Source organism: Magnolia sinica, chromosome 14 (genome assembly GCF_029962835.1).
Source record: "Magnolia sinica isolate HGM2019 chromosome 14, MsV1, whole genome shotgun sequence".
Classification (NCBI taxonomy): Eukaryota; Viridiplantae; Streptophyta; class Magnoliopsida; order Magnoliales; family Magnoliaceae; genus Magnolia; species Magnolia sinica.
This window is the reverse complement of record NC_080586.1, coordinates 14,299,185-14,319,716: the sequence shown is the minus strand read 5'-3', so window position 1 is coordinate 14,319,716 and position 20,532 is coordinate 14,299,185. Positions and strand designations below refer to the sequence as shown.

Here is a 20,532-nt window from a genome sequence, read left to right as displayed (position 1 = left end):
ACAAACTATGCAAACGGGTAGATAAGTGAAAATTCTGGTTAACTAGAGATATGACTATCGTTTTAGGGTATACCAGAGGATCTCTGTTAAGAAACTGTCAGTCATAGCCGCCAAAGCAGCTGTATGAATTTATCTAGAATAAGTGGGTGGTTATTAATTAATTTACTTATTTTGGAAGATAGCCCAAGAGGCAGATGGCCGCATGGAAAATCATAGGTAGACATACAAAGCTAAAATTCAAAAGCCACCATCTTAACCCAAGAACTCATTTTACAGGTTTCAAAATTATTGTCACCTAATCCATTTACATTTGTTTGTGACCGAACCATCCATTAGTCCCACAGTAAGCCCACAAAAAAAAAATAATAAATAAATAAGGTGGCTTGCCGCACACTTGCTAAACATGGGATTTGTGCCAGATCTGAGCCGTGCATAAGGTGTGGCCAACATGGAAACCCTTGGACCATAAATCGGGTGGGGGTGGGCCACGTGAGAACGAAAAAGATGGATGGTCATACATAAAAATGACCATGGGCTAGTTCAACATACACGTGGGATAATTTGGTTGAGGCAGATCATAAACACCACATAACTACATTTTCGGTTTCGCAAATAACAGACACGGATTTCCTAGGAAAACTGAAGTTCCTGCGCTGGAAGCCTGAGAAATCCACTTTGTCCATCCGTTTTGCAAGATCATTTTAGGACATGAGGTCAAAACTAATCCTATTCCAATACTCAAATGAGACTCAATCGTGAGGATTGAACGTCAATAGTTGAAATATTTGTGGGGCCACAGAAGTTTTGAATCAGGCTGATATTTGTGTTTTGAGTTCATCTCAGTAGTAATGACATTATCAACGGTATGGATGGCATGGAAACATCAATGTCGACTTAGGGAGGTTTCAATGCTTTTCTACCCAACTTTTCCTTTAGTGCGGCCCACGAGTCTCACTTTTGGTCTCAAGTCGTAACATTAGCTAAAAAATCGATGGATATGGTGGATTTCTCACAAACATCACCGTAGGCCTCACTAGAGTTGTACACGAGTCGAGTCAAGTCGAGCCAAGTATCGCCCTACTCTGTACTCGGCTCTTAACGCTCGAGTCCTACTCGTACTCGGCTCTACTCGGCCAATGAGCATGGACTCCTTGCTCGTACTTTACTCGCCTGAGTACGAGCCGAGTACGAGTAGAAAATGAGTCGAGTCAAATCTGAGTTTTCGTGGCGAGTTCGAGTATGAGCAGAAATCGAGTCGAGTAGAGTCCGAGTTTTCGAGGCGAGTTCGAGTCCGAGTCTGAATTTGAGCCCAATTCGAGCAGGGTTTTCGAGCAATGAGTTCGAGCTTTGAGTCGAGTTCGAGTTATAAATTGAGATTCATTTGAATTTTAATTCAATTGTCAATTGGAATTCGAAGTTAAACGAAACAATAAAATATAAAAAATGCACATAATTTATGATTAAAAAACTTCGATAATTACATTAGCATATTTACATTACATTGTTCAAAATGAGAATTTATAACTAATAACCTCCATAAGAGGAGTGCCTTCCTGTATTGTCATCTGATCCATCGGAACTGCTATCTATTTTCTCATATACAAATTGGTTCACTTCCTCTGAGTCAGAAGACGAAGAGATATTTCCTTCGTGTTCTTTTACGCTTTGAACTAGATTTTTCAAACTTGCTTTATGTGAAGATTTGTATGTAGTACCCAATGCCTTATAAAATTCACCGAGACGAGTTGGGAATTTGAATTTGTTACTCTTTTTCTTTTTCTTATTTGTCGTACTCGAGTAACTCAACCCTGCTTCAACATCGTATTGTCTTTGACTCAAATATCGCTGAAGTCTAGAAACATCTTCCATACTGCGTTTTAAGGCGAGTTAGAATTGTTTTTCCTCCAAAGCTTTTAATCTGGCTTCGTCTTCTGCATCTTTTATGGATGTCATTCGTGTACTAGATCTAGAAGCAGAAGGTTTGGATGGAGTGGAAGGTTTTCTATTCGAAACTAACAGGGCTTGAAAAAGAATTTGGACATCCTTAGGGGCATTGGGGCATGGTTTTGTATCACCACCTCGACATGACAAGTGTAAGCGAAAGCGATTAGTCTTGTTCACAAACTTTGCGCCACACAAACAACACTTAATCTTTATTTTTCCAAACTTTGGTGGTGATTCAACTAGGGAAGCATAGTCCTAAATGTTTGTCGATGGCTCAGATGACGACATATCTACATTCAATTTTTAATAAAAAAAATCAGAATATTGATAAATAAATTGAACTTGATATAGGTACAAAAGAAAGCAATATAAATGTATCAAAATTCAAAAATAAAAGCAAATGAACAGGCATATATAAATAAATATCAAAGATTCAAAGTCTTCCAAACCACATTCCAAAAGGACCAACACTTTCGTGTTTGCAGTTGCAGTGAAATAATATTACAGATCATTCAACATTCAACAAAAAAAATTGAAAAATCGAAAATAATTACTGATCTGCAGATTAGACTCGTCACGAATCTTAATCTCCTCATCATCATCATCATCATTCATATCTCCTCCCCATATCGGGCGTAACCAATCTCGCGTACAATCGACGCTTCAACTGTTTTTGGCGAAAGTGAGCTTCGATACTTGCTCACAACCCTGCTCCCTGTGCTGAATGCGAATTCTGATGCCACTGTTGAAATTGGTATTGATACTATGTCCCGTGTCATCACAGATAATGTAGGGTATTTTGATTCACTAACCCTCATCTTCTACCATTCCAACACATCAAATTCGGATCGCACTATGATTGGCTCTTTGAGGTACATTTCTAACTTTGATTCCTTAGTATCAACTTTCATTCGTGCTTGTGCCAAGTATGATATGTATTCATTTAGTACATCTGGATTACCAGGTACAGAAATAGCCGCATCTCTACTTTCTTCAATACCCGCTGCAGGTAAAGTATTAACATACGATTTGTACAAATCTTCAGGGGCTTGACGAACCTTAGACGTCTCTGCTGCCGCTCTTTCAGTAGGATAAAGCTTCAAGAAAATAAAGCTAACCAACCCCATATTACAACGATGATCAAGAGCAACTGCCAAGGACATCAACAGATGACATTCATCCCAGTATTTATCGAACTTCATCTTCATACCAACTGTCATCTAGCGTATGAAATCTGGACCCGCACTGGCATTTTTCTGTAGAGCATTCTTAATCTTCCAAAGAGACGAAAGAAACAGATTCGCGGTTGGATACTGATTACCAGAAAAAATCTTCGTGCAATCGTAGAAAACTTTGAGAAATGTGTGAACTTGTTGTGCTTTGGCCCAATCATCTGTGCTCGCCAACCAAAAATACGTTCTATCACGCGCCGCGTATTCAGGAAATGTAAGTTGTAATTCCATTGCCGCATCTAACATTTCATAGGTCGAGTTCCAACGTGTATAGACATCCAACTTCAACATTTTTTTAGATGGTACATTCAAACGTTGGATGATGTCATTCCATACACTCAGTCTCGATGGCGACCCCCTTATATATTTCACACTTTCTCTTATATTCTCTATAGTGTTGTCGATTACTTTCAGCCCTTCTTGTACAATCAAATTTACAATATGGGCACAACATCTGACCTGAAATTTTTTTCTTCAAAAAATAAATTTCCTGTAGTCCTAAACTGGTTACGTAAGCATGAAATGACACCATCATTTGCTGAAACATTGTCTAAAATTATTGCTGAAATTTTCTTCTCAATGCCCCAGACTTCTAGACAACTGTAGATGCAATTTGAAATAAGTAAACCAGTAAGTGGAGGAGGAAGGTTGCGGAAGTTCAAAATTCTCTTGCATAGTTTCCAATCCTTATCGACATAGTGAGCAATTAATGAAATGTAACCTGTTCTTTGATTGGACGCGGTCCATAAATAAGAAGTCAAAGCTATTCTGGTCACTGAAGCCAAAACTTCTATCAATTTCATCTACTCCTTTGCGTACATCTTCATGCTTTCTCTCTGTACTGTGACGCGGGAGACATTCTCGGCCCGAGGGTTAAGGAATTGATAGAAAGCCCTAAACCCTTTACTTTCTATTATTTTGAAGGATTTTTCTTCAAGAATCACTAATCTAGCATACCACTAATTCAACTTCTCCTTGTAAAACTTATGAGTGGATACTATGCCTTGGGAGTTGTCCCCTTCTGACTTCGTAAATGACAGCATCTATTGGTCGGGAGGAGGGAGTCTTGCTTTCTTAGGACATGTCTTCAAATGTCTAATTAGATGTGTCGTAGATCCTTTTGGAATCTTGCTGAATAACCCTTTGCAGTGATTACACTTTATCTTTTGTACACCGTTAACTGTCACATCTTCGAAATCATCCCACACTGCTGATCTCCTCTTCTTCCCTTTGCATGCAGTTGACGTGTCTGTGTCTCCCTCTACGATTAGATGAGATGTAGCTGATGCACTATTCCAAGGGTATTTGGGCTTTCGTCTTGACTAGCTATCTATAAAATAAAGTTCTCGATATATTATACGGCTATACCTAGGGTCTTAGATGGCTAGACCGCTAGACGGGCATAATTACTTAACTGTCTAAATCAGTCACTCATTCAAGGTTGGATAGATTGTAATGCCTTCATTTTTCAATTTAAATGCTACGCCGAAATTCCAACAACATCTCCCCTTATCTCTCCAGAATATATTAATATTGTATTTGATTCCCATGTCAATCATCAACACAAACTGTGGACTTTTGACGACGGAAATAAATACATGAAATATATCCAGAGAGAAAAAAGAGAGACGAAACCAGAACAGGCATATGCATTTAAATTGAAATAAATGAAGACATTATAATCTATCTAACCCTGAACTGTCCAAAAATGGACAATTTGAGAATTTCTATGCATCCAAGAACACACTAAATCTATGTCTGGCAACAAAGAAATCCTCAAATGGGCAACTGATTATCTTATACTACAAATCTACAACTAGAACAATACAAATAATTCATATCTATGCAAACAAAGGAGCATGCTGAAATTGACATTCATCATCTAGCTAACTAATAACAAAATGTCAAATGAAAAACCAAAGACATCTTAAAGTGGTAGCATTCAACACTAACAAAGTAACAAGTAAATTGTCATTTATAAAATAAATTAAGAAACATGGAAAACATAACTATTAAGGCATGAGACTTAAATAGTAGAGGATAGTAATTAACATATTAACATATTTCTATAGTAACATATTTCTATATTAATAATTTCTATATTAACATATATTAATAATTTCTATATTAACATATATAGCTAATATATTACATATATAGCTAATATGTGTTAAGGGTCCTGATTTGGGTAGATTCTTATGCCCTATTTACAGTCTAATTAGGACAGATTTAAAGGTCATCATGTGGCCCAATTTTGGACAATTTTTATGGCTCATTAATGGACATATATATGGCTGTTCAAGGGTCCAGATTTGGTCAGATTTATGGACCGTCCAAAGGTCCAAATTCGGCCAGTTTTCTGGACCGTCCAGAAGTTCATATTTAGACAGATTTCTGGACTATCCAATGGTCCAGAATTGGCCAGATTTAAGGTCATCCAAGGTCCATATTTTGGACAAATTTGTGGGCCGTCTAACAGTCCAAAAATTGGACAGATTTAAGGCCATCCAAGGTCCATATTTAGGCTTTATCCTTACTGTCCAAAATGGACAGATTGTGGGCCCTTCTTATGGCAAAAAATTGGATAGATTTGAATATTTGATGCCAATTTCTCCATCCATCTTGGGCAGATTTGAATCACAAATCAAGGGTTCCACTTGGAAAAAAAAAGGGAAAAAAGAAAATTTCAGAATAACCAACGCATTAGGCCTACAATAATAAAAAGAAAAAGAAAAGAAAGTATGTATAGGGACTCACATGTGCGTGCAGGGCAGGGACGACAGACGAGTGCCAGGGACCCTTTGCGGCACCGGACGAGTGGCAGAGACGAGCTGCGGCTAGAGCTGTATACGAGCAGACTAGCTGCGACACCGGACGAGTGGCAGGGACGAGCTTCGGCACCCGACAGGCCGTAGGGACGAGTGGCAGGGTCTAACACCATCGGACAGGGGACAGGGGAGTGAGAGAGAGAGAGGGAAGAAGAGGAAGGGCTGGACGGGCGCTGGGAGAGAGAGAGAGAGAGAGAGAGAGAGAGAGAGAGAGAGAGAGAGAGAGGGAAGAAGGGGGTTTTCGTTTTGAACGGGCGCTGTTTGAAAACGACTGGAGTAGGGTTTTTTTTTTTAGCGAGTTATATATACAGAGTACACGAGTCGAGTACGAGTTGAGTACCAAGTCGAGTACTTCTCAACTCGTGCTCTACTCGTTTTCTAAACGAGCCTTATAAACACACTCGTACTCGGCTCAAAATCACACGAGTCGAGTATTTCGAGTCAAGTCGAGCGAGTACTCGAGCCTTAGTCTGCTCGTGTATAGCTCTAGGCCTCACCTAAGTTTTCAGCGTGCGAACTTCTTGCGAAAGGCTTGCGCAGAAAATCCACGTCTGCCAATAACCGTTTCGATACATAAGCAACGGAAGGGGATTGCATACGGAGTAAACTCTGTGAGGTTCATCGTGATTTATGTATTTAATCACCTCCGTCCATCTATTTTACCTGATAATTTTAGTGCTTTAGACAATATGAATCATATTCAAGGCTTAAATTGACCACACATGCTACAGGAAACAGTGTGAATTGAGCGTCCTGTTGAAAAAGGGCCATAGAAGTTTTTTTATTTTATTTTTTTATATCAAACTTATATTTGGGTTTTCCTTTCATCCTTGTCTTTAAAATCTTATGAACAGGTTTGGATGGCAAGTAAATATCACTGTGGGGCCAGAGCGGTTTCAACGGTGAAAATCATTATTACCACTGTTTTTGAGGCCCGGATATTATTAAAGTTTCGGTTCAATCCATTAAATGTGCTTTAAAAGCAGATGGATGGCGTGGATAAAACACATACATTCACGGTGGGCCCATCTAAGTTTACCACGAGGGACGCGGATTAGCCACTCACAGGTTGAGTAGCAAGACTCCCTGCTGAAGTGATGTCACAAAGTTCTTTAGCCCCACCATGATGTATGTTTTGTATTTACACCGTTCATCCATTTGGAGGGATCATATTAAGTCATGATCCTAAGAATGAGTCAGATCCAAATCTCGAGTGGACCCCACCACAGAAAACAGTGGGGAGAGTAACACCCACTGTTAAAAATATCTAAGGGCCACAAAAGTTTTCGATCAACCTGATATTTGTGTTTTCTATTCTTTCATGTCTTCGTTAACATATGAGCAGTTTAGATCTTAAATAAACATCATGGTGGACCTTAGAAAGGTTTCAACGGTGGACGTCACTCTCCCCTCTGTTTTCTGTGGTGGGTCCAATCCAGCCTTGGATCTGCCTTATTCTTTATATCATGCCTTAAAATGATCTCTCTTAATGTATGGACGGTGTCGATACGACACATACATCATGGTGGCCCCCACAGAACTTTGTGACGTCACTTCCCTAGCGGGTCTCGCTACTCAGCCTGTCAGTCGCTAATCCGCGCACGAGCATAAGACCCTGCTTAGGTAACTGAGCACGCAATCGGATTTCGTACGGGGCACACCCTAACGCGGAAACGGATTGGCTACTCCCTTGCCACTTGCTCGGTGCTCTGTGGGGCCACCACGATGTATGTGTTTCATCCATGCCGTTTATCCATTTTTAAAGATCATTTGAGCCCTTGATCCCAAAAACGAGAGGATATAAATCTCAGATGGACCACACCAAAGGAAAACAATAGTGATTGGATATCCACCATTAAAATCCTTCTAAAGCTCTCTGTACTCTTTATTTGACGTCCAATCTGTTAATTAGGTCATACATACCTAGATGAAGGAAAAAAATAAAGATCATCTTGAACCAAAACTTTTACGGGCTCTAAAAAGTTTTTAATGGCCCACACTCATTCAACACTGTTTCCTGTAATGTGGTCCACTTGAGATTGGGATATATCTCGTTTTTGGTCTTACGTACTAAAATGATCTAGAAAAATAGATGGATGGCATGGATGAAACATATATATTATGGTGGGCCCGCAGATCACCGACCGGCGACCACCAGCCATTGGCTGATGGCAGGGGAGTAGCACGGTGCACATTCCCGTTGGGGCCCACTGTACAAACGGGGGTTGGACTATATACGCGGTGGAGATTCCACGGACCACTATTTTTGGTGCTCCCACGTTTCAATATTTTATTCAATTTCCGATTTCCATGTGTAGGAAATCTCCATTTTCTAAAGCACGTTGACCGGGCAATTGACGACTAGGCTGGGGGAGGAAAACGCCAGCTTGGTTGTTTACCACCATATTCCAAGTTGTGGTGTCTCTAATAATGCACACGTCGCATTCATTTAAGACAATCTATACCATCCAAATAGTAAGCCTTTCCCTCGACGGACTGTGTTCTGAAGTGATGCAATTTCACTGTCCTTTTCTTAACTGTAATTAGTATTTTTCTTATTGAAATATCTTATCAACAGAGAAAGTTGAACGGTCCAAATTAATAGCCCAGATGCCATATATGCAGCGTAAATGGGTCATAACCGCAAAATGGACTAATGCAACGACCCTCTTTCCACCTAAAGAAAAATTCTTTGTTGAGTATCGACGGTTGGTTCGTTAGATGGCCATCAGGACACGATTTGAATGAAATAAATATATGCTAGGTGTTATAGTTCCATTTACAATTTCTGTCACCTAACAGGTGGGGCATTCCAAAATTAAATTTGTGGTTCAATCTAAACTGAATGGCTATGGCCCTAAGAATTGAGAGAGTCAAAATACATAGTATTTAACAAAGATTGAATGATATAAGTCATCCATTCAATCAGTTGCACAGTATGTAAAAATAAAAAATATAAAAAATCAAGCGATATTATAAAGATAGGGTTCATCCGTTGATAATAAGTTACACATTTGACTTTTGTACAAAATGAATTTTCAATAAAAATAGAAGAAAAATAGGAAAGAAAACTTTCTATATGGAGAACTAAATCCAACGTATAGGCGTATATCTAAATTACAATTAAAATTATCAATGACTTGATTAACACTACATATTATACTAAGAAATGTAAATAGTAGGAAAAAAATAAAGGGCTACACCTAAAAAATGTAATTGATTAAGAGAAATGAATGTAAGTGATGGTAATTAAAAGACATATTAGGTTTGATTGGGTTGGTATGAAACTCTCTGTTTCGTTGAAATCGAATTCATTTGAATGCTTCTCATATTCTGACAGTTGCTAGATATAATCGTTTCAGTACTACATGGCTTCAAATGCTTCTCATAATGTAATAGTTGCTGTAACCGTTTCAACACCACATAGCCTTTTGAAGACTTCTTTTTAAACTTGTCACTTATCCTAATAATCACTTCAGACTTCTTTGTTAATTCAATCACATTTTACTCAACTGTTTAGTCAACCTCTTAGATGACTTTTGGCTGCTTGATCGACTTCCTAGGTGACTATGGACCGCTTGATTAACCTCTTAGGTAACTATCAACCACTTGATCGACTTCCTAAATAACATTCTACTATTTAATTAGCTTCTATGACGACTATTAGTCACTTAGGTTGACCTTATGCATGACTATCTGTTGTTTGATTTGCTTTTGAATTCTTCTCAATTCTCTAACGTCTATCTGCTTTATTATCTTATTTTTTTATAACATCCTTGAAGATATTTATCCAACAATATCTTTTCCTTGTCATAACAAGGTCCTCTCCAACTAGATTTCCCAAGAACAGTCAAGATTATGGTACAACAATAGGAATAATTTCTGAACGGCCATCACACTGCCACGGAACCAAATTCGTCCTCCTTAAAAGCTGTGGTGAACTCGCAGCCTGGTTACTAAAAGGGCGAACGGTGTTAGGTTCTCCGAACGCGCGTGAGTCGGCAGAAGGTTCCAGCATAGATGGATATTTGGACGGCTTCCCTCTCTCTTTCCCTTTCTCTCGCTATATAAACGCAGCGCCCCTTCTCTTTTATCTACGATCTTCTTCCGTTTTTCTGAGAGAGAGAGAGAGAGAGAGAGAGAGAGAGCTTCTTTGTCTTTCTACAATCTCAGCCGTTGAAATGGCTCGCTCTTTCTCGAATGCTAATCTTCTCGCTGCTATTGCCGATGGCGTCACTCTCGCTCTCACGAGGTAAGAATCGTATGATGTGATGATTCGAAATTTGAAATACTTTGCTTGGGCCCCAACATCCGTTTCGGCGCATTCTAGATGGTACATACCTGACAATTCTATGATGCGAAGGCGGGGGGTGGAACTGGAAAGCGGCGGTGGTTCGTGCCAGGGGAGAGATTTCCCACACACACGAGAGGATGATCTCGGCCAAGAGATTGAAGAGATGAATCTTTCCACTCGTGCACACGTGTGAGAGTTCGAGCCATGTGCCAGATGGGACTATTTCTACATTCCTCCCACGTGGGGCATACTCGGGTGTTAAATATAGGCCGTCAATGGTTTCCTTTCTAAACCGTCTATTATTCTCGTACAGGAATGAACGGCCTGATTGGTGGATTGACCAATATTTCATGTGGGCCCCACCTAATGATTGGCCACTATCTGGCGATTCACCTCACAATTTATCCTCGCGCGAATCACCACTACATTCTATCTGGCCCACTCATCAGCTTGGCCACACACATGAGGAAAACCAACCGTCGGATCTGGTCCACGTTCCATAAAGCAAAAATGTGTGATATGTGATGATTGGACCAGATTGATTTTTGGGCAAGGGCATGTCCTCAGTGGGGACCACTAGATGAATGGTATGGTCCTTTCGCACGTGTCCTACGTTGGCACGTGATCCGGCTTTACTTTGGGCACGCTTCTTTTCTTCTGATTGCCTCTATAAGCTGCGCCGGGCGCATTTCAGCGATGACCCATCTAACAATCTCCACCCACCACAAGAGGATTTTCTTTTTTTGCCCCCGACTTTCCGGAATTCCGTAGCACACAAACCAGCACGATTTTATTACCAAAAGTAGATACGAAGGTTGTAGATGTTAAAAACGGTGGGTGTAAATATCAATTTCTCAATTTTATTTTTTAATTTTGAAATACAGACGTGGATATTCGACGGGAACGTGGAGCATGGGGAGAGGGATTTCAAAGCAAGTAGAAGATACGAAGAAGAAGGTGGCGATGAGCTTGATCAAAGACGGAGGACCCGACACTTCTTCTTCTTGGGTGCCCGACCCGGTTACGGGTTACTACAGACCCGGCAACCGAGTTGTAGAAGTCGACGCGGCCGATCTGCGAGAGTTGCTCTTGAACCAGAAATTCAAATCTCACCAACAGTAATTTATTTACCTGACGAGGATATTTTTGTCATTTTACTTCTTTTTACGCACTAGGATTCTTCATGTACACGTACGATGTCTTCCACGATATTTTGATCGTGCGATTTTTTTTATGAAATAGGAATGTTTGAGTATTTATTCTCCCTCTTCTGCCCTTTTCAGTTTCCATCTTTTCTCCAGAAACGTTCCACTGCTTGCACTGGTTTTAAGACTCGTCCGAGTCAACTCAGATTTCGTTCTGACACTGCGATTCGCATATTCCAGGGAGGGCTCGGCCGGACTTGTCTGAGTCAACTCAATTGAGGCATCTGGCCGAGAATTTGTACCACTCGTGTTTTGAATTCGAGGGCCGATTGCGTATCTGAGTAAAGGATGTGGGGCCCACTGTGATGTATGTGTATTATCCATGCCGTCCATCCATTTTTTCAGATCATTTTAAGGCATGAACCCAAAATCGAAGCATATCCAAAGATCAAGTAGACCACAGAACAGGAAACAGTGGGAAGTGAACTCTGAATTCTGGGATCATGCCCTAAAATGAGTCCATGCAATGGATGGAGGGCGTCGATAAGACGTACAGCACGGCCCCCCAGGAGATAAGAATACCGAGTTACTCAGTGCCTCTGAATTCTTACTAGTGGGGACCATGGTTCCGGCAATCCATACCGTTGGTATGATGTGCTTTGACGTGGATAAGCTATGGATCTTCTTCCTCAATTAGACAAATTAACCTTTTGATTTCTGCCTTCGGATAAACGGCCATGAAAAGCGAAAATAATGTTACCCAGTGAAGGACGTGATGAGGTCGAGTGGGAGAAGTTTCAGAATCAAACTACAACTAAAACTCTCATACGGTCATGATTTCTACATGGCTCAACCACTCTTAAAGCCCAACGGATGAATAGTTGGAATTTCGACGGTCCATCTGATGGAATCTCGCGAATCATATATGTTTACGAGACATGCCATTTTAAGGTTCTGACGGTCTGGATCACTTCAGTCTCAGATCGGGCCTTTTCTGGTTCATCTTGGCCATAAAATTCTACGCGACCCGCTCTACATCATAACGACAATGCACATTCAACGGTTTGGATCACTGCATCATGAACCCTATCGACTGAGGACTGAAAATGGGCATTAACTCGACCCCGCACAACCGATTCACCCCAACTCAGTCGAGTACAACTCGACTTAGAAAAGATCGAGTCACTGTCTAAGTAACCGAGTCTTAAAACCATGATATACGAGCCCTTTATTTTGTTCCCAGCAATGATAACCATGCAAAAGTCGGTTGTGCACCATAAATATTACCTACAGGATGACTGGATGCCAATCCACTTATTAGGTGGGCCACACCAAATACAGATTGTTGCCGTCCACCCTAATGACTGGATGTCATTGCTTGATCAAGTGAAAAGGCAACGGCCATGGTGTAGCGCATGTTGATCAAAACGGTTGATCTGGTGGGGCACCACGTGGATGGGCCTTATCTCAAAAATCACGTATGATTATGATTATCAGAAAGTGGAGCTCGGGAAAGGTGGCCCACTGTATAAAATGTCCTAACAACTTACAGTACATCTGCCATATGGTTCCATTTGTGGGCCAGCGGTTGTGTATCAACCACAACTTAAGAAAGTATCATTACATCTTGACCGTGAATTCCGATTTTTACGTGTTGAATGTGGACCATTGCTCGTTACTTTTCACCTTCCATTTGGTGGCCATGAATTGGATGGTTAGGATCAGCTGGCGAATATCTCTCCTGGTAGATGGCTTCACTTACATAGCCTGCATTTTCATAAGCGGCTTACCATCTTCCTTACCACACGTGGGCAGCAATCGGGGCCATCCGTTTAGCAAGTGGGCATCACCAGAGATGGATTAGGGTACCATAAACCTGGGGTCCTTTATATGAATGGTTAGGGATGGCGATGAACCAATATGCATTTAGACAATATTTTAAAAATTGATTAAAAAAAATCGAGTCAGTGATGAAATTTCATCAGTACTTGATAAAGCTCACTTGAGTCCGTACACATGACATTGTTTATAATCCACAAATATTAAAAATTAGTAAACATGCATCCACCAGTAGCTCAAGTGAGTGAAGATAACCTTGTTTCCACATTGAGGCATTTGGTATCAACTCCCAGAGTATTGATTTTTTTTTAAAAAAAAAAACCGGTGTTAAATGGCACACTTAGCACTTCACATGTGTTGTAAAGTGATTGCTCCCTTGCTAGACCATATAATCACGGTGCAAGAAGAGAAGTGTGAGATGATCCGAGTTTTATAGGTTCCTAGAAACTATCCGATTAATGTATCCAAAACTATTGACCGTTTTAAGAATGACTAGTATTCTTAATAGCTAAAGCAGTTTGAAAATGGATGAACCTTGATGATCCAACGATCTGACATGTTCAAAAATTAGTGTCAATGGTCAGAAATATTTCACAAACATTAGCAATGGTCCACACCTTAGATGTTATATAAATTGGACCATTCAAGTCCAAAATCATCAAATTATAACCGATTCAATTAAAATCCGATCTAATCTCTCTAAACATTATTCTTTTTAAGAAATTGTTGAGTAGCTCCAACATTGTTTGAGTCACTTAGTCAGACCACTCAACAAATCCGTCAAAAGATCAACACCATTAAACATGTTCCTTACTAGATCCCTTCGTGATTGCTGCATGTAAGATCTTAACGAGAAGGCTTGTCTTATCCTATAAGCAATTCTCCTTAACCCATCAACAATTGATTTCAATAAGTGGGCAAATCAAGATTTACAGACAGTATATTCATACGTGATTTAGCCTGGTGTTAATTTCAATATTTTTTATTTTCAGTTTTCTAATATAAATTTTTCAATATTCTTAAAGCTTGATTATGGATACTGAAAGTATTGCATTAGTCAAATTGATGAACCGGTATCTGATCAGATTAGACTGATTCGATGATACAAACTTTACTAGGTGGTAAGACAAGTTGAAGTTTCTTCTCACTTCCTTAAAGATATTATACATTTTGGATCCCAATCTTTAGCCTCTACCATAAGCAACCGACAATGATACTCCAGAACAGATAGCTGCCAGAATTAAACGACAACAAGAGGAACTGTTGTGTCACGGTCATATTCTCAATGCTGTTTTTGATTGGTTGTATGATCCATACATGGGAACAACTTTAGCAAAAGAAATTTGGAATGCACTGAAATACAAGTACAAGGTCGAAAAAGAAGGAACACATAAATTTCTATTCACTAGGTACTTCAATTTCATGATGGTAGATAATAAGCCTGTACTATTCCTAATTCATGAATTACAGTTAAATGTAAATAAAATAAATGTACTAAAAATCAACCTACCTGAATCTTTTCAAGTTAGAATTATTATAGCCAAACTGCCTTCGAGCTAGAAAGACTATAGGAAGAAGCTGTTGCATAAATCATAAGAGTTCACCCTGGAATAAATCTAAAAATATCTTCATATTGAGGAAGAATCTCGTAACCAAGATAAGAGGGATGACACTAATGGTGCATCCTCATCTAAAGTGAATGCAGTATAACAACTATCCTGAAATAATAACTCTGAGAAGACTGATTCCCTAAAACCCAATAAAGATTAGGGAAAATTCAAGAAAGCCTAAAAGGGAAAAAAAAAAAAAACAATAAATACAAGGGTCCTTGCTATGTTTGTGGAAAGACCAGACATTTTGCTCAAGTTTGTATGGACCGAAAAAAATTATAAGAAAGAGGCTAATGCAGTAGACGATGATATCGTAGCAATGGTCATAGAAGTGAGCATAGTTCAAGAGAAAGTCATCGGTTGGTGGTATGATACAAGTGCCACAATCGATGTATGTAATGACGTTATGCCCCAAATCCGATTTTTAACGCTCATTCGCCATAAACTGAATCCGGTGTTAACAATCTACGTGGCACCCAAATTTCGATTCCTAGCTTACTCCAAGTTCCGTTAGAATTCCAACCATCGAATAAACTTTCACCACTATAGAACCCATATATACGAATAATATACATATCTAGGTGGACCATACATTGGCTACGCTGGATAGCATAGACAGGTGGGTCCCATCTTCGGGCAAAACGGAAAAATGACATGAATATCAATAAATACGTCAAGATGGAGTCCATTTGACGGGCCTAACATCAAAACAATGGGTAAACGACATGTGCACTCACCTCAATGGTTGATTTGGACACCGGATGTATATGAACGGTTGAGATCACCTTTCCTTCTTCCTAATATCCTCTAATCTCTTGTTTAACTATATATTTTCTTTCTCAGTATCGTTTCATTTTTCTTTCAATTTCTTTCACGCAGTCATTGAGATGGACGAGAGATGATTTTATACATGAGGACGGCATAGTCATCGTTGAGTATACAGACGATGAGACGTGGGATAAGCATAATTATATTTGAAAGGGTGAGATGTAAATGCTATATATATATATATATATATATATATATATATATATATATATGAAGTTGACTTTTTACTATTCTATATATTTTATACTAAGTGGGCACCACATCACATGCACGATGCGTGCCATCTGTTGATTCTAATGTAGCACACATCTTTCAATCTGGTCGTCGAAATGGGTTGTGGCGCATGGCGTTGGAATTACCACTTTTACGTAATCGCTAAGGGCCTCTTTGGATACGCGTTTTGGGATGTATTGTATCGTATTAGAAGTTATAATTTGACGTTTACTGTGTTTGGATTGGAGTGAATAGGAGTTGAATCCCATGTGTGTCAATACAAACTCCAGCCAAATTTTTGAACCGACAGTAGAGTATTGTCAGTGGGTTCTGTTGTTGTCAATACTTTATATTCATTGCGCTGTATTCGGCAGCATATGAAAGTTTGCAATTTATACGATTACAAGATATCTGGTGCCTATGCAGTGTAAGATCGGGACCGTTCATTTGGGTTAGAAATCAGAAAGTTCCATACGTCAAATAGGCCACCCGACCCAATTAAGATTGTACAATACGTAGACATAATACGTCCTATCCAAACATTGATCTGTATAACGTATTGTAAACTATGTCAAATAATACCTCTTATCCAAACATTGATTAGTATCTGATTGATTTGGATGTATTTTGAAAACCGTCTAATGTATACATGAACAGTACCCAAATACAATACAATACATTACTATACGCGAATCCAAACAGGCCCTAAGGTATATATCTCAGGTCTTTATGGCACTAAAACATGGCAACTAATCTGGTCCATTCAAATGCAGGCCAGCATCGATACGGGTCTTACAACTCTACCCCCCTGATAAAAAATTTCATCCTCGAAATTTCTCCACAACCCAAACTAGCTCGTCAGGGAGATATGTTCAAAAGTTTCTACATTCTCAAATGGGAATGCCAATTTAGACTAAGTTCACAAACCGGGATATATAAAAGTAATTCGTAAAGTCTTTTAAAACCAAGGATCCTAATGATTATAAGCTCATAATAATTACATTGTGAAAGGTAGCAAATCGAAGGTCATAATAGATATGTGATGTCATTAACAGGTATTCCCAAGTTATGCTCTTAGTATCTTTTTTCTCTATTGATAGAGAGATCTCAAAAAAACTCTATACATCTCTAGATTCTATTATCAAATTGGATTCTAAGTCCAAAAGTCTATAGGCCTTATAAGACTATATGACCTTCGATTGGACGGTGGTATTCCATATCCTAATAAGACTATAAAGGGAACTCAACAAAAAGTTAAAACTCACAGCAAACCTCATGGGAACCTAAGAACAAGAGTAAAAAAGATTTTTAATCTTGATCAAATAATCTCTCATTGTCTCTCTTTTCATCTAGTAGATGGTGTTAAAGAAAAACTCATTAGGAAAATACCTATGGTTTTGACTGTAGAAGATGAACTTAAAACCTTTAGTGAAGCTATGTCTTCAAGAGACTTCGCTTTTTGGAAAGAAACCATTATTGAATAAATAAACTCAATTATGTCAAACCAAACATAGAAATTGGTAGATCTACCTTCGGGTTCTAAGCCTATAGGGTGTAAGTGGGTATTTAAGAAGAAATATCACACTGATGGTATAATACAAACCTTTAAGGCTGGGTTAGTAGCCAAGAGTTTTTATTAGAAAGAATAAATCGATTATTTTAACACATTCATCAATGGTTAAAATAACATCAATTAAGATTTTATTCACTTTATCATCTATACATCATCTTCATATCCATTAAATGGACGTGAACACAACATTCCTGAATGGTGACCTCAGTGAGGAAGTATATATGGAACAACCGGAAAGGTTTGTTCTACCAGGAAATGAAAAAAAAGTATATAGGCTCATTAAATCTCTGTGTGAATTAAAAGAAGCACCTAAATAGTGGCATAATAAGTTTGATTCAAATGTGTTATCTCATGATTTCGTACATAACATTGCCAATAAGTGCATATACTCTAAAGTTTTTAATTATTATATTTTAATCATATGTTTATATATAAATGACATATTAATTATCAGTAATAGAATAGAAGGTGTAATTGAAACAAAGAGATTTCTCTTCTCCGTTTTTAAAATGAAGGATCTTGGGCAAGTAGATACTGTATTAGATATCAAAATTAAAAAGCATAGTGGGAGTTATGTGTTGTGTCAGTTTCATTACATTGAGAAGATATTAAATAAGTTTAACCACTTGAAAATTAAAGAGACAAAAGCCTCATTTAATCCAATTACCAAACTAATAGAAAACAATAGAAGAGCAGTTGCACAACTAGAGTATACTAGTGTTATAAGCAGTCTTCTGTATATTATGCAATGCACAAGACCGAATATAGTATACGCTGTGAGTAAACTAAGTTGGTTTACTAGTAATCATAGCGTAGAATATTGGAAAGCAATAAGTAGAGTTTTAGGTTACCTAAAAAAACCAAAGAACTGAGGCTATTCTACTCAAAATTTTTAACCGTATTGGAAGGATATATCGATGCGAGTTAAATATCAAGTGTAGGGGATAACAAATTTACGACATGATGTATATTCACCTTAGGAGGTGCACTATCTCTTGTGGATGCAAGAGATAAACCTGCATAATGCACTCAACAACGGAGTCTGAGTTCATACAACTAGAGGGTTGAGTCTTAGAACTCTTAATGAAATTCAGTATATAAGACAAGTGTTTTAAGTAATAATGGAAACACTAGAAGGATTTCACGTATAATGGAAACTCTTAATGGTTCCATTTCTCATGAGAGTTAGAGTTTTCTCGCAATCGTTCATGAAACAGGATAAGAACATGGCCATTAAAAGTGTTAAGCGAGTGATATAAGGGAACTTACATAACGCATATGCTATTATATGTATGGTATCTTCGTTTGTGTCATTTAGGAATAACTAGTTTAAAGTTGTGTCTAGTAGGGATTTCGACAAAACTTTAAAATACTTACACTAAGAAAAGATTCAAATCATAAGAAATCTTTCACTATGCATAAGAGTTGTTTTTTTTATATCTAGCAAAATTTTTTACTATTTCTTTTAAAATCCAAGTTAGGAATTGTTAAAATTTTTTGTTTAAAAATAAGTAAAATTTAAAATTTTCATTTTCGCTCTAAAACAAAATTTGAAAAAATTAAAGGAAAAGTGAGTTTTCTTTAGTCTTATATTGGATAAAGTAGGAGAAAAGTTATTGTTTATAAGTGATTGAGTGGGTAGTATTCTTACTTGGAAAAATGGAGGATGAGATGCTCGATTTGTATGTTCACATGCATACATGTACGCACTCGCGCTCGCGCTCGGGCACGAGCGTGGGCGTGGGTTATGTAGTTGTAGTGGCACTAGATGGTGCACTTTGCACTTCGCACATGTCATAAATGTTTCATAAATATTCTGAACCATTGATGACCACCTAGCAATGGTGCACACTTCAGATGCAATATAAACTGGACCATCCAGCTCCAGAATCATCCAAGTCCAATAGATTCAATTAGAATCCGATCCAATCTCTCTAAACATTATTTTTTTAAAGAAATTGATGAGTAGATCAAACAATGTTTAAGTTACTTAGTTAGACAACTCAACAAATTTGCCAACAGACCAACACTCTTAACCGAGTTCTTGCGTAGATCTCTTCGTGATTACTGCATGCAAGATCTTAATGAGAAGGCTTATCTTATCCTGCAAGCAATTTTCCTATAACCCATCAGGAATCAAGAAGTGGGTAAATCAACCTTTAAGGACAACGTATTCATACATGATTCAGTCTAGTGTTAATTTTAATATTATTTTTTTTTTCCAATACCAAGTCAGGTGTGTGTACTAAAAAAATAGCTCGAGCTTATATAATTATCATTCAACCCCATTCCCTTTTATTTGCTTGGGTGGATTATGACTTTTATGTAAAGTCCACCCCTAAACACTAGGTGTATCACCTTATGTTATACCAATGACTCAAAAATCACTTCCATTAATGATCAAAAAAAAAAACCTCACTTTTATTGTCCAAGCTAAAAATCACTTCCATTTATGATTTAAAAAATAACATCACTATTATTGTCCAAGCTAATTCATGTGAATGTAAAATTCTGCCATAGTAGGTTTTCATAGATTAAAATAAACTCAATTGAAAATAAGAAAAAATGGTAGTGGTTTATCCTAATGATGGTAGTCTTCAGATAGTGTCTTCTTGTAATGGGTTGGCCTATTTTGAGTGTATGATCAATGGAAGTAACCAAGTTTCTATTCTCAAACTTGTAACTCTAGACGTTGCAACCCTTACACATTTTATTCCATTTTCTATGAGACCTGATTATGGTTTTAGATTCGCTCACTTGAGGAAAAAGTTTAAGTCGTCTACGTTTCTATTAGTAGAAATCTAAAGCTTCATTAAGAATGTGAGATATTTATACTGGGCACAAGTTCATGGATGATAATTATTGATGAAGAAAACTGGTTAGCCTTCAATGGTTCTTTAAATGTCTGCATACGGAAGGAACAAATGAGACCCTGTCTAGAGTAGGGGACCCTCCGATGCTAAAGTGAGGCTAATGAATCTAAGTCTAGTCAACAGTCGGGTTTCTAGGCTTAGAATTGTGTGTAC

The 20,532-nt window shown here is 38.3% G+C and overlaps 1 protein-coding gene across 1 annotated transcript; it reads left to right on the top strand.

Annotated features, from left to right (window-relative positions):
- The first annotated feature begins 10,098 nt into the window (after window positions 1-10,098).
- Window positions 10,099-11,564, top strand: LOC131225707 (late embryogenesis abundant protein Lea5-like). The gene is made up of 2 exons (XM_058221283.1): window positions 10,099-10,256; window positions 11,183-11,564. The coding sequence occupies exons 1-2, from the start codon at window positions 10,186-10,188 to the stop codon at window positions 11,418-11,420; spliced, it is 309 nt and encodes a 102-aa protein (XP_058077266.1). The 5' UTR covers window positions 10,099-10,185; the 3' UTR covers window positions 11,421-11,564.
- Window positions 11,565-20,532: the final 8,968 nt, after the last annotated feature.

Excerpts from the sequence above, each read along its gene's own strand:
- LOC131225707 (XM_058221283.1), top strand. The coding sequence starts at position 10,186 with ATGGCTCGCTCTTTCTCGAATGCTAATCTTCTCGCTGCTATTGCCGAT. Across the intron at positions 10,257-11,182 it reads GTCACTCTCGCTCTCACGAG|ACGTGGATATTCGACGGGAA; the intron begins GTAAGAATCGTA and ends TTTGAAATACAG.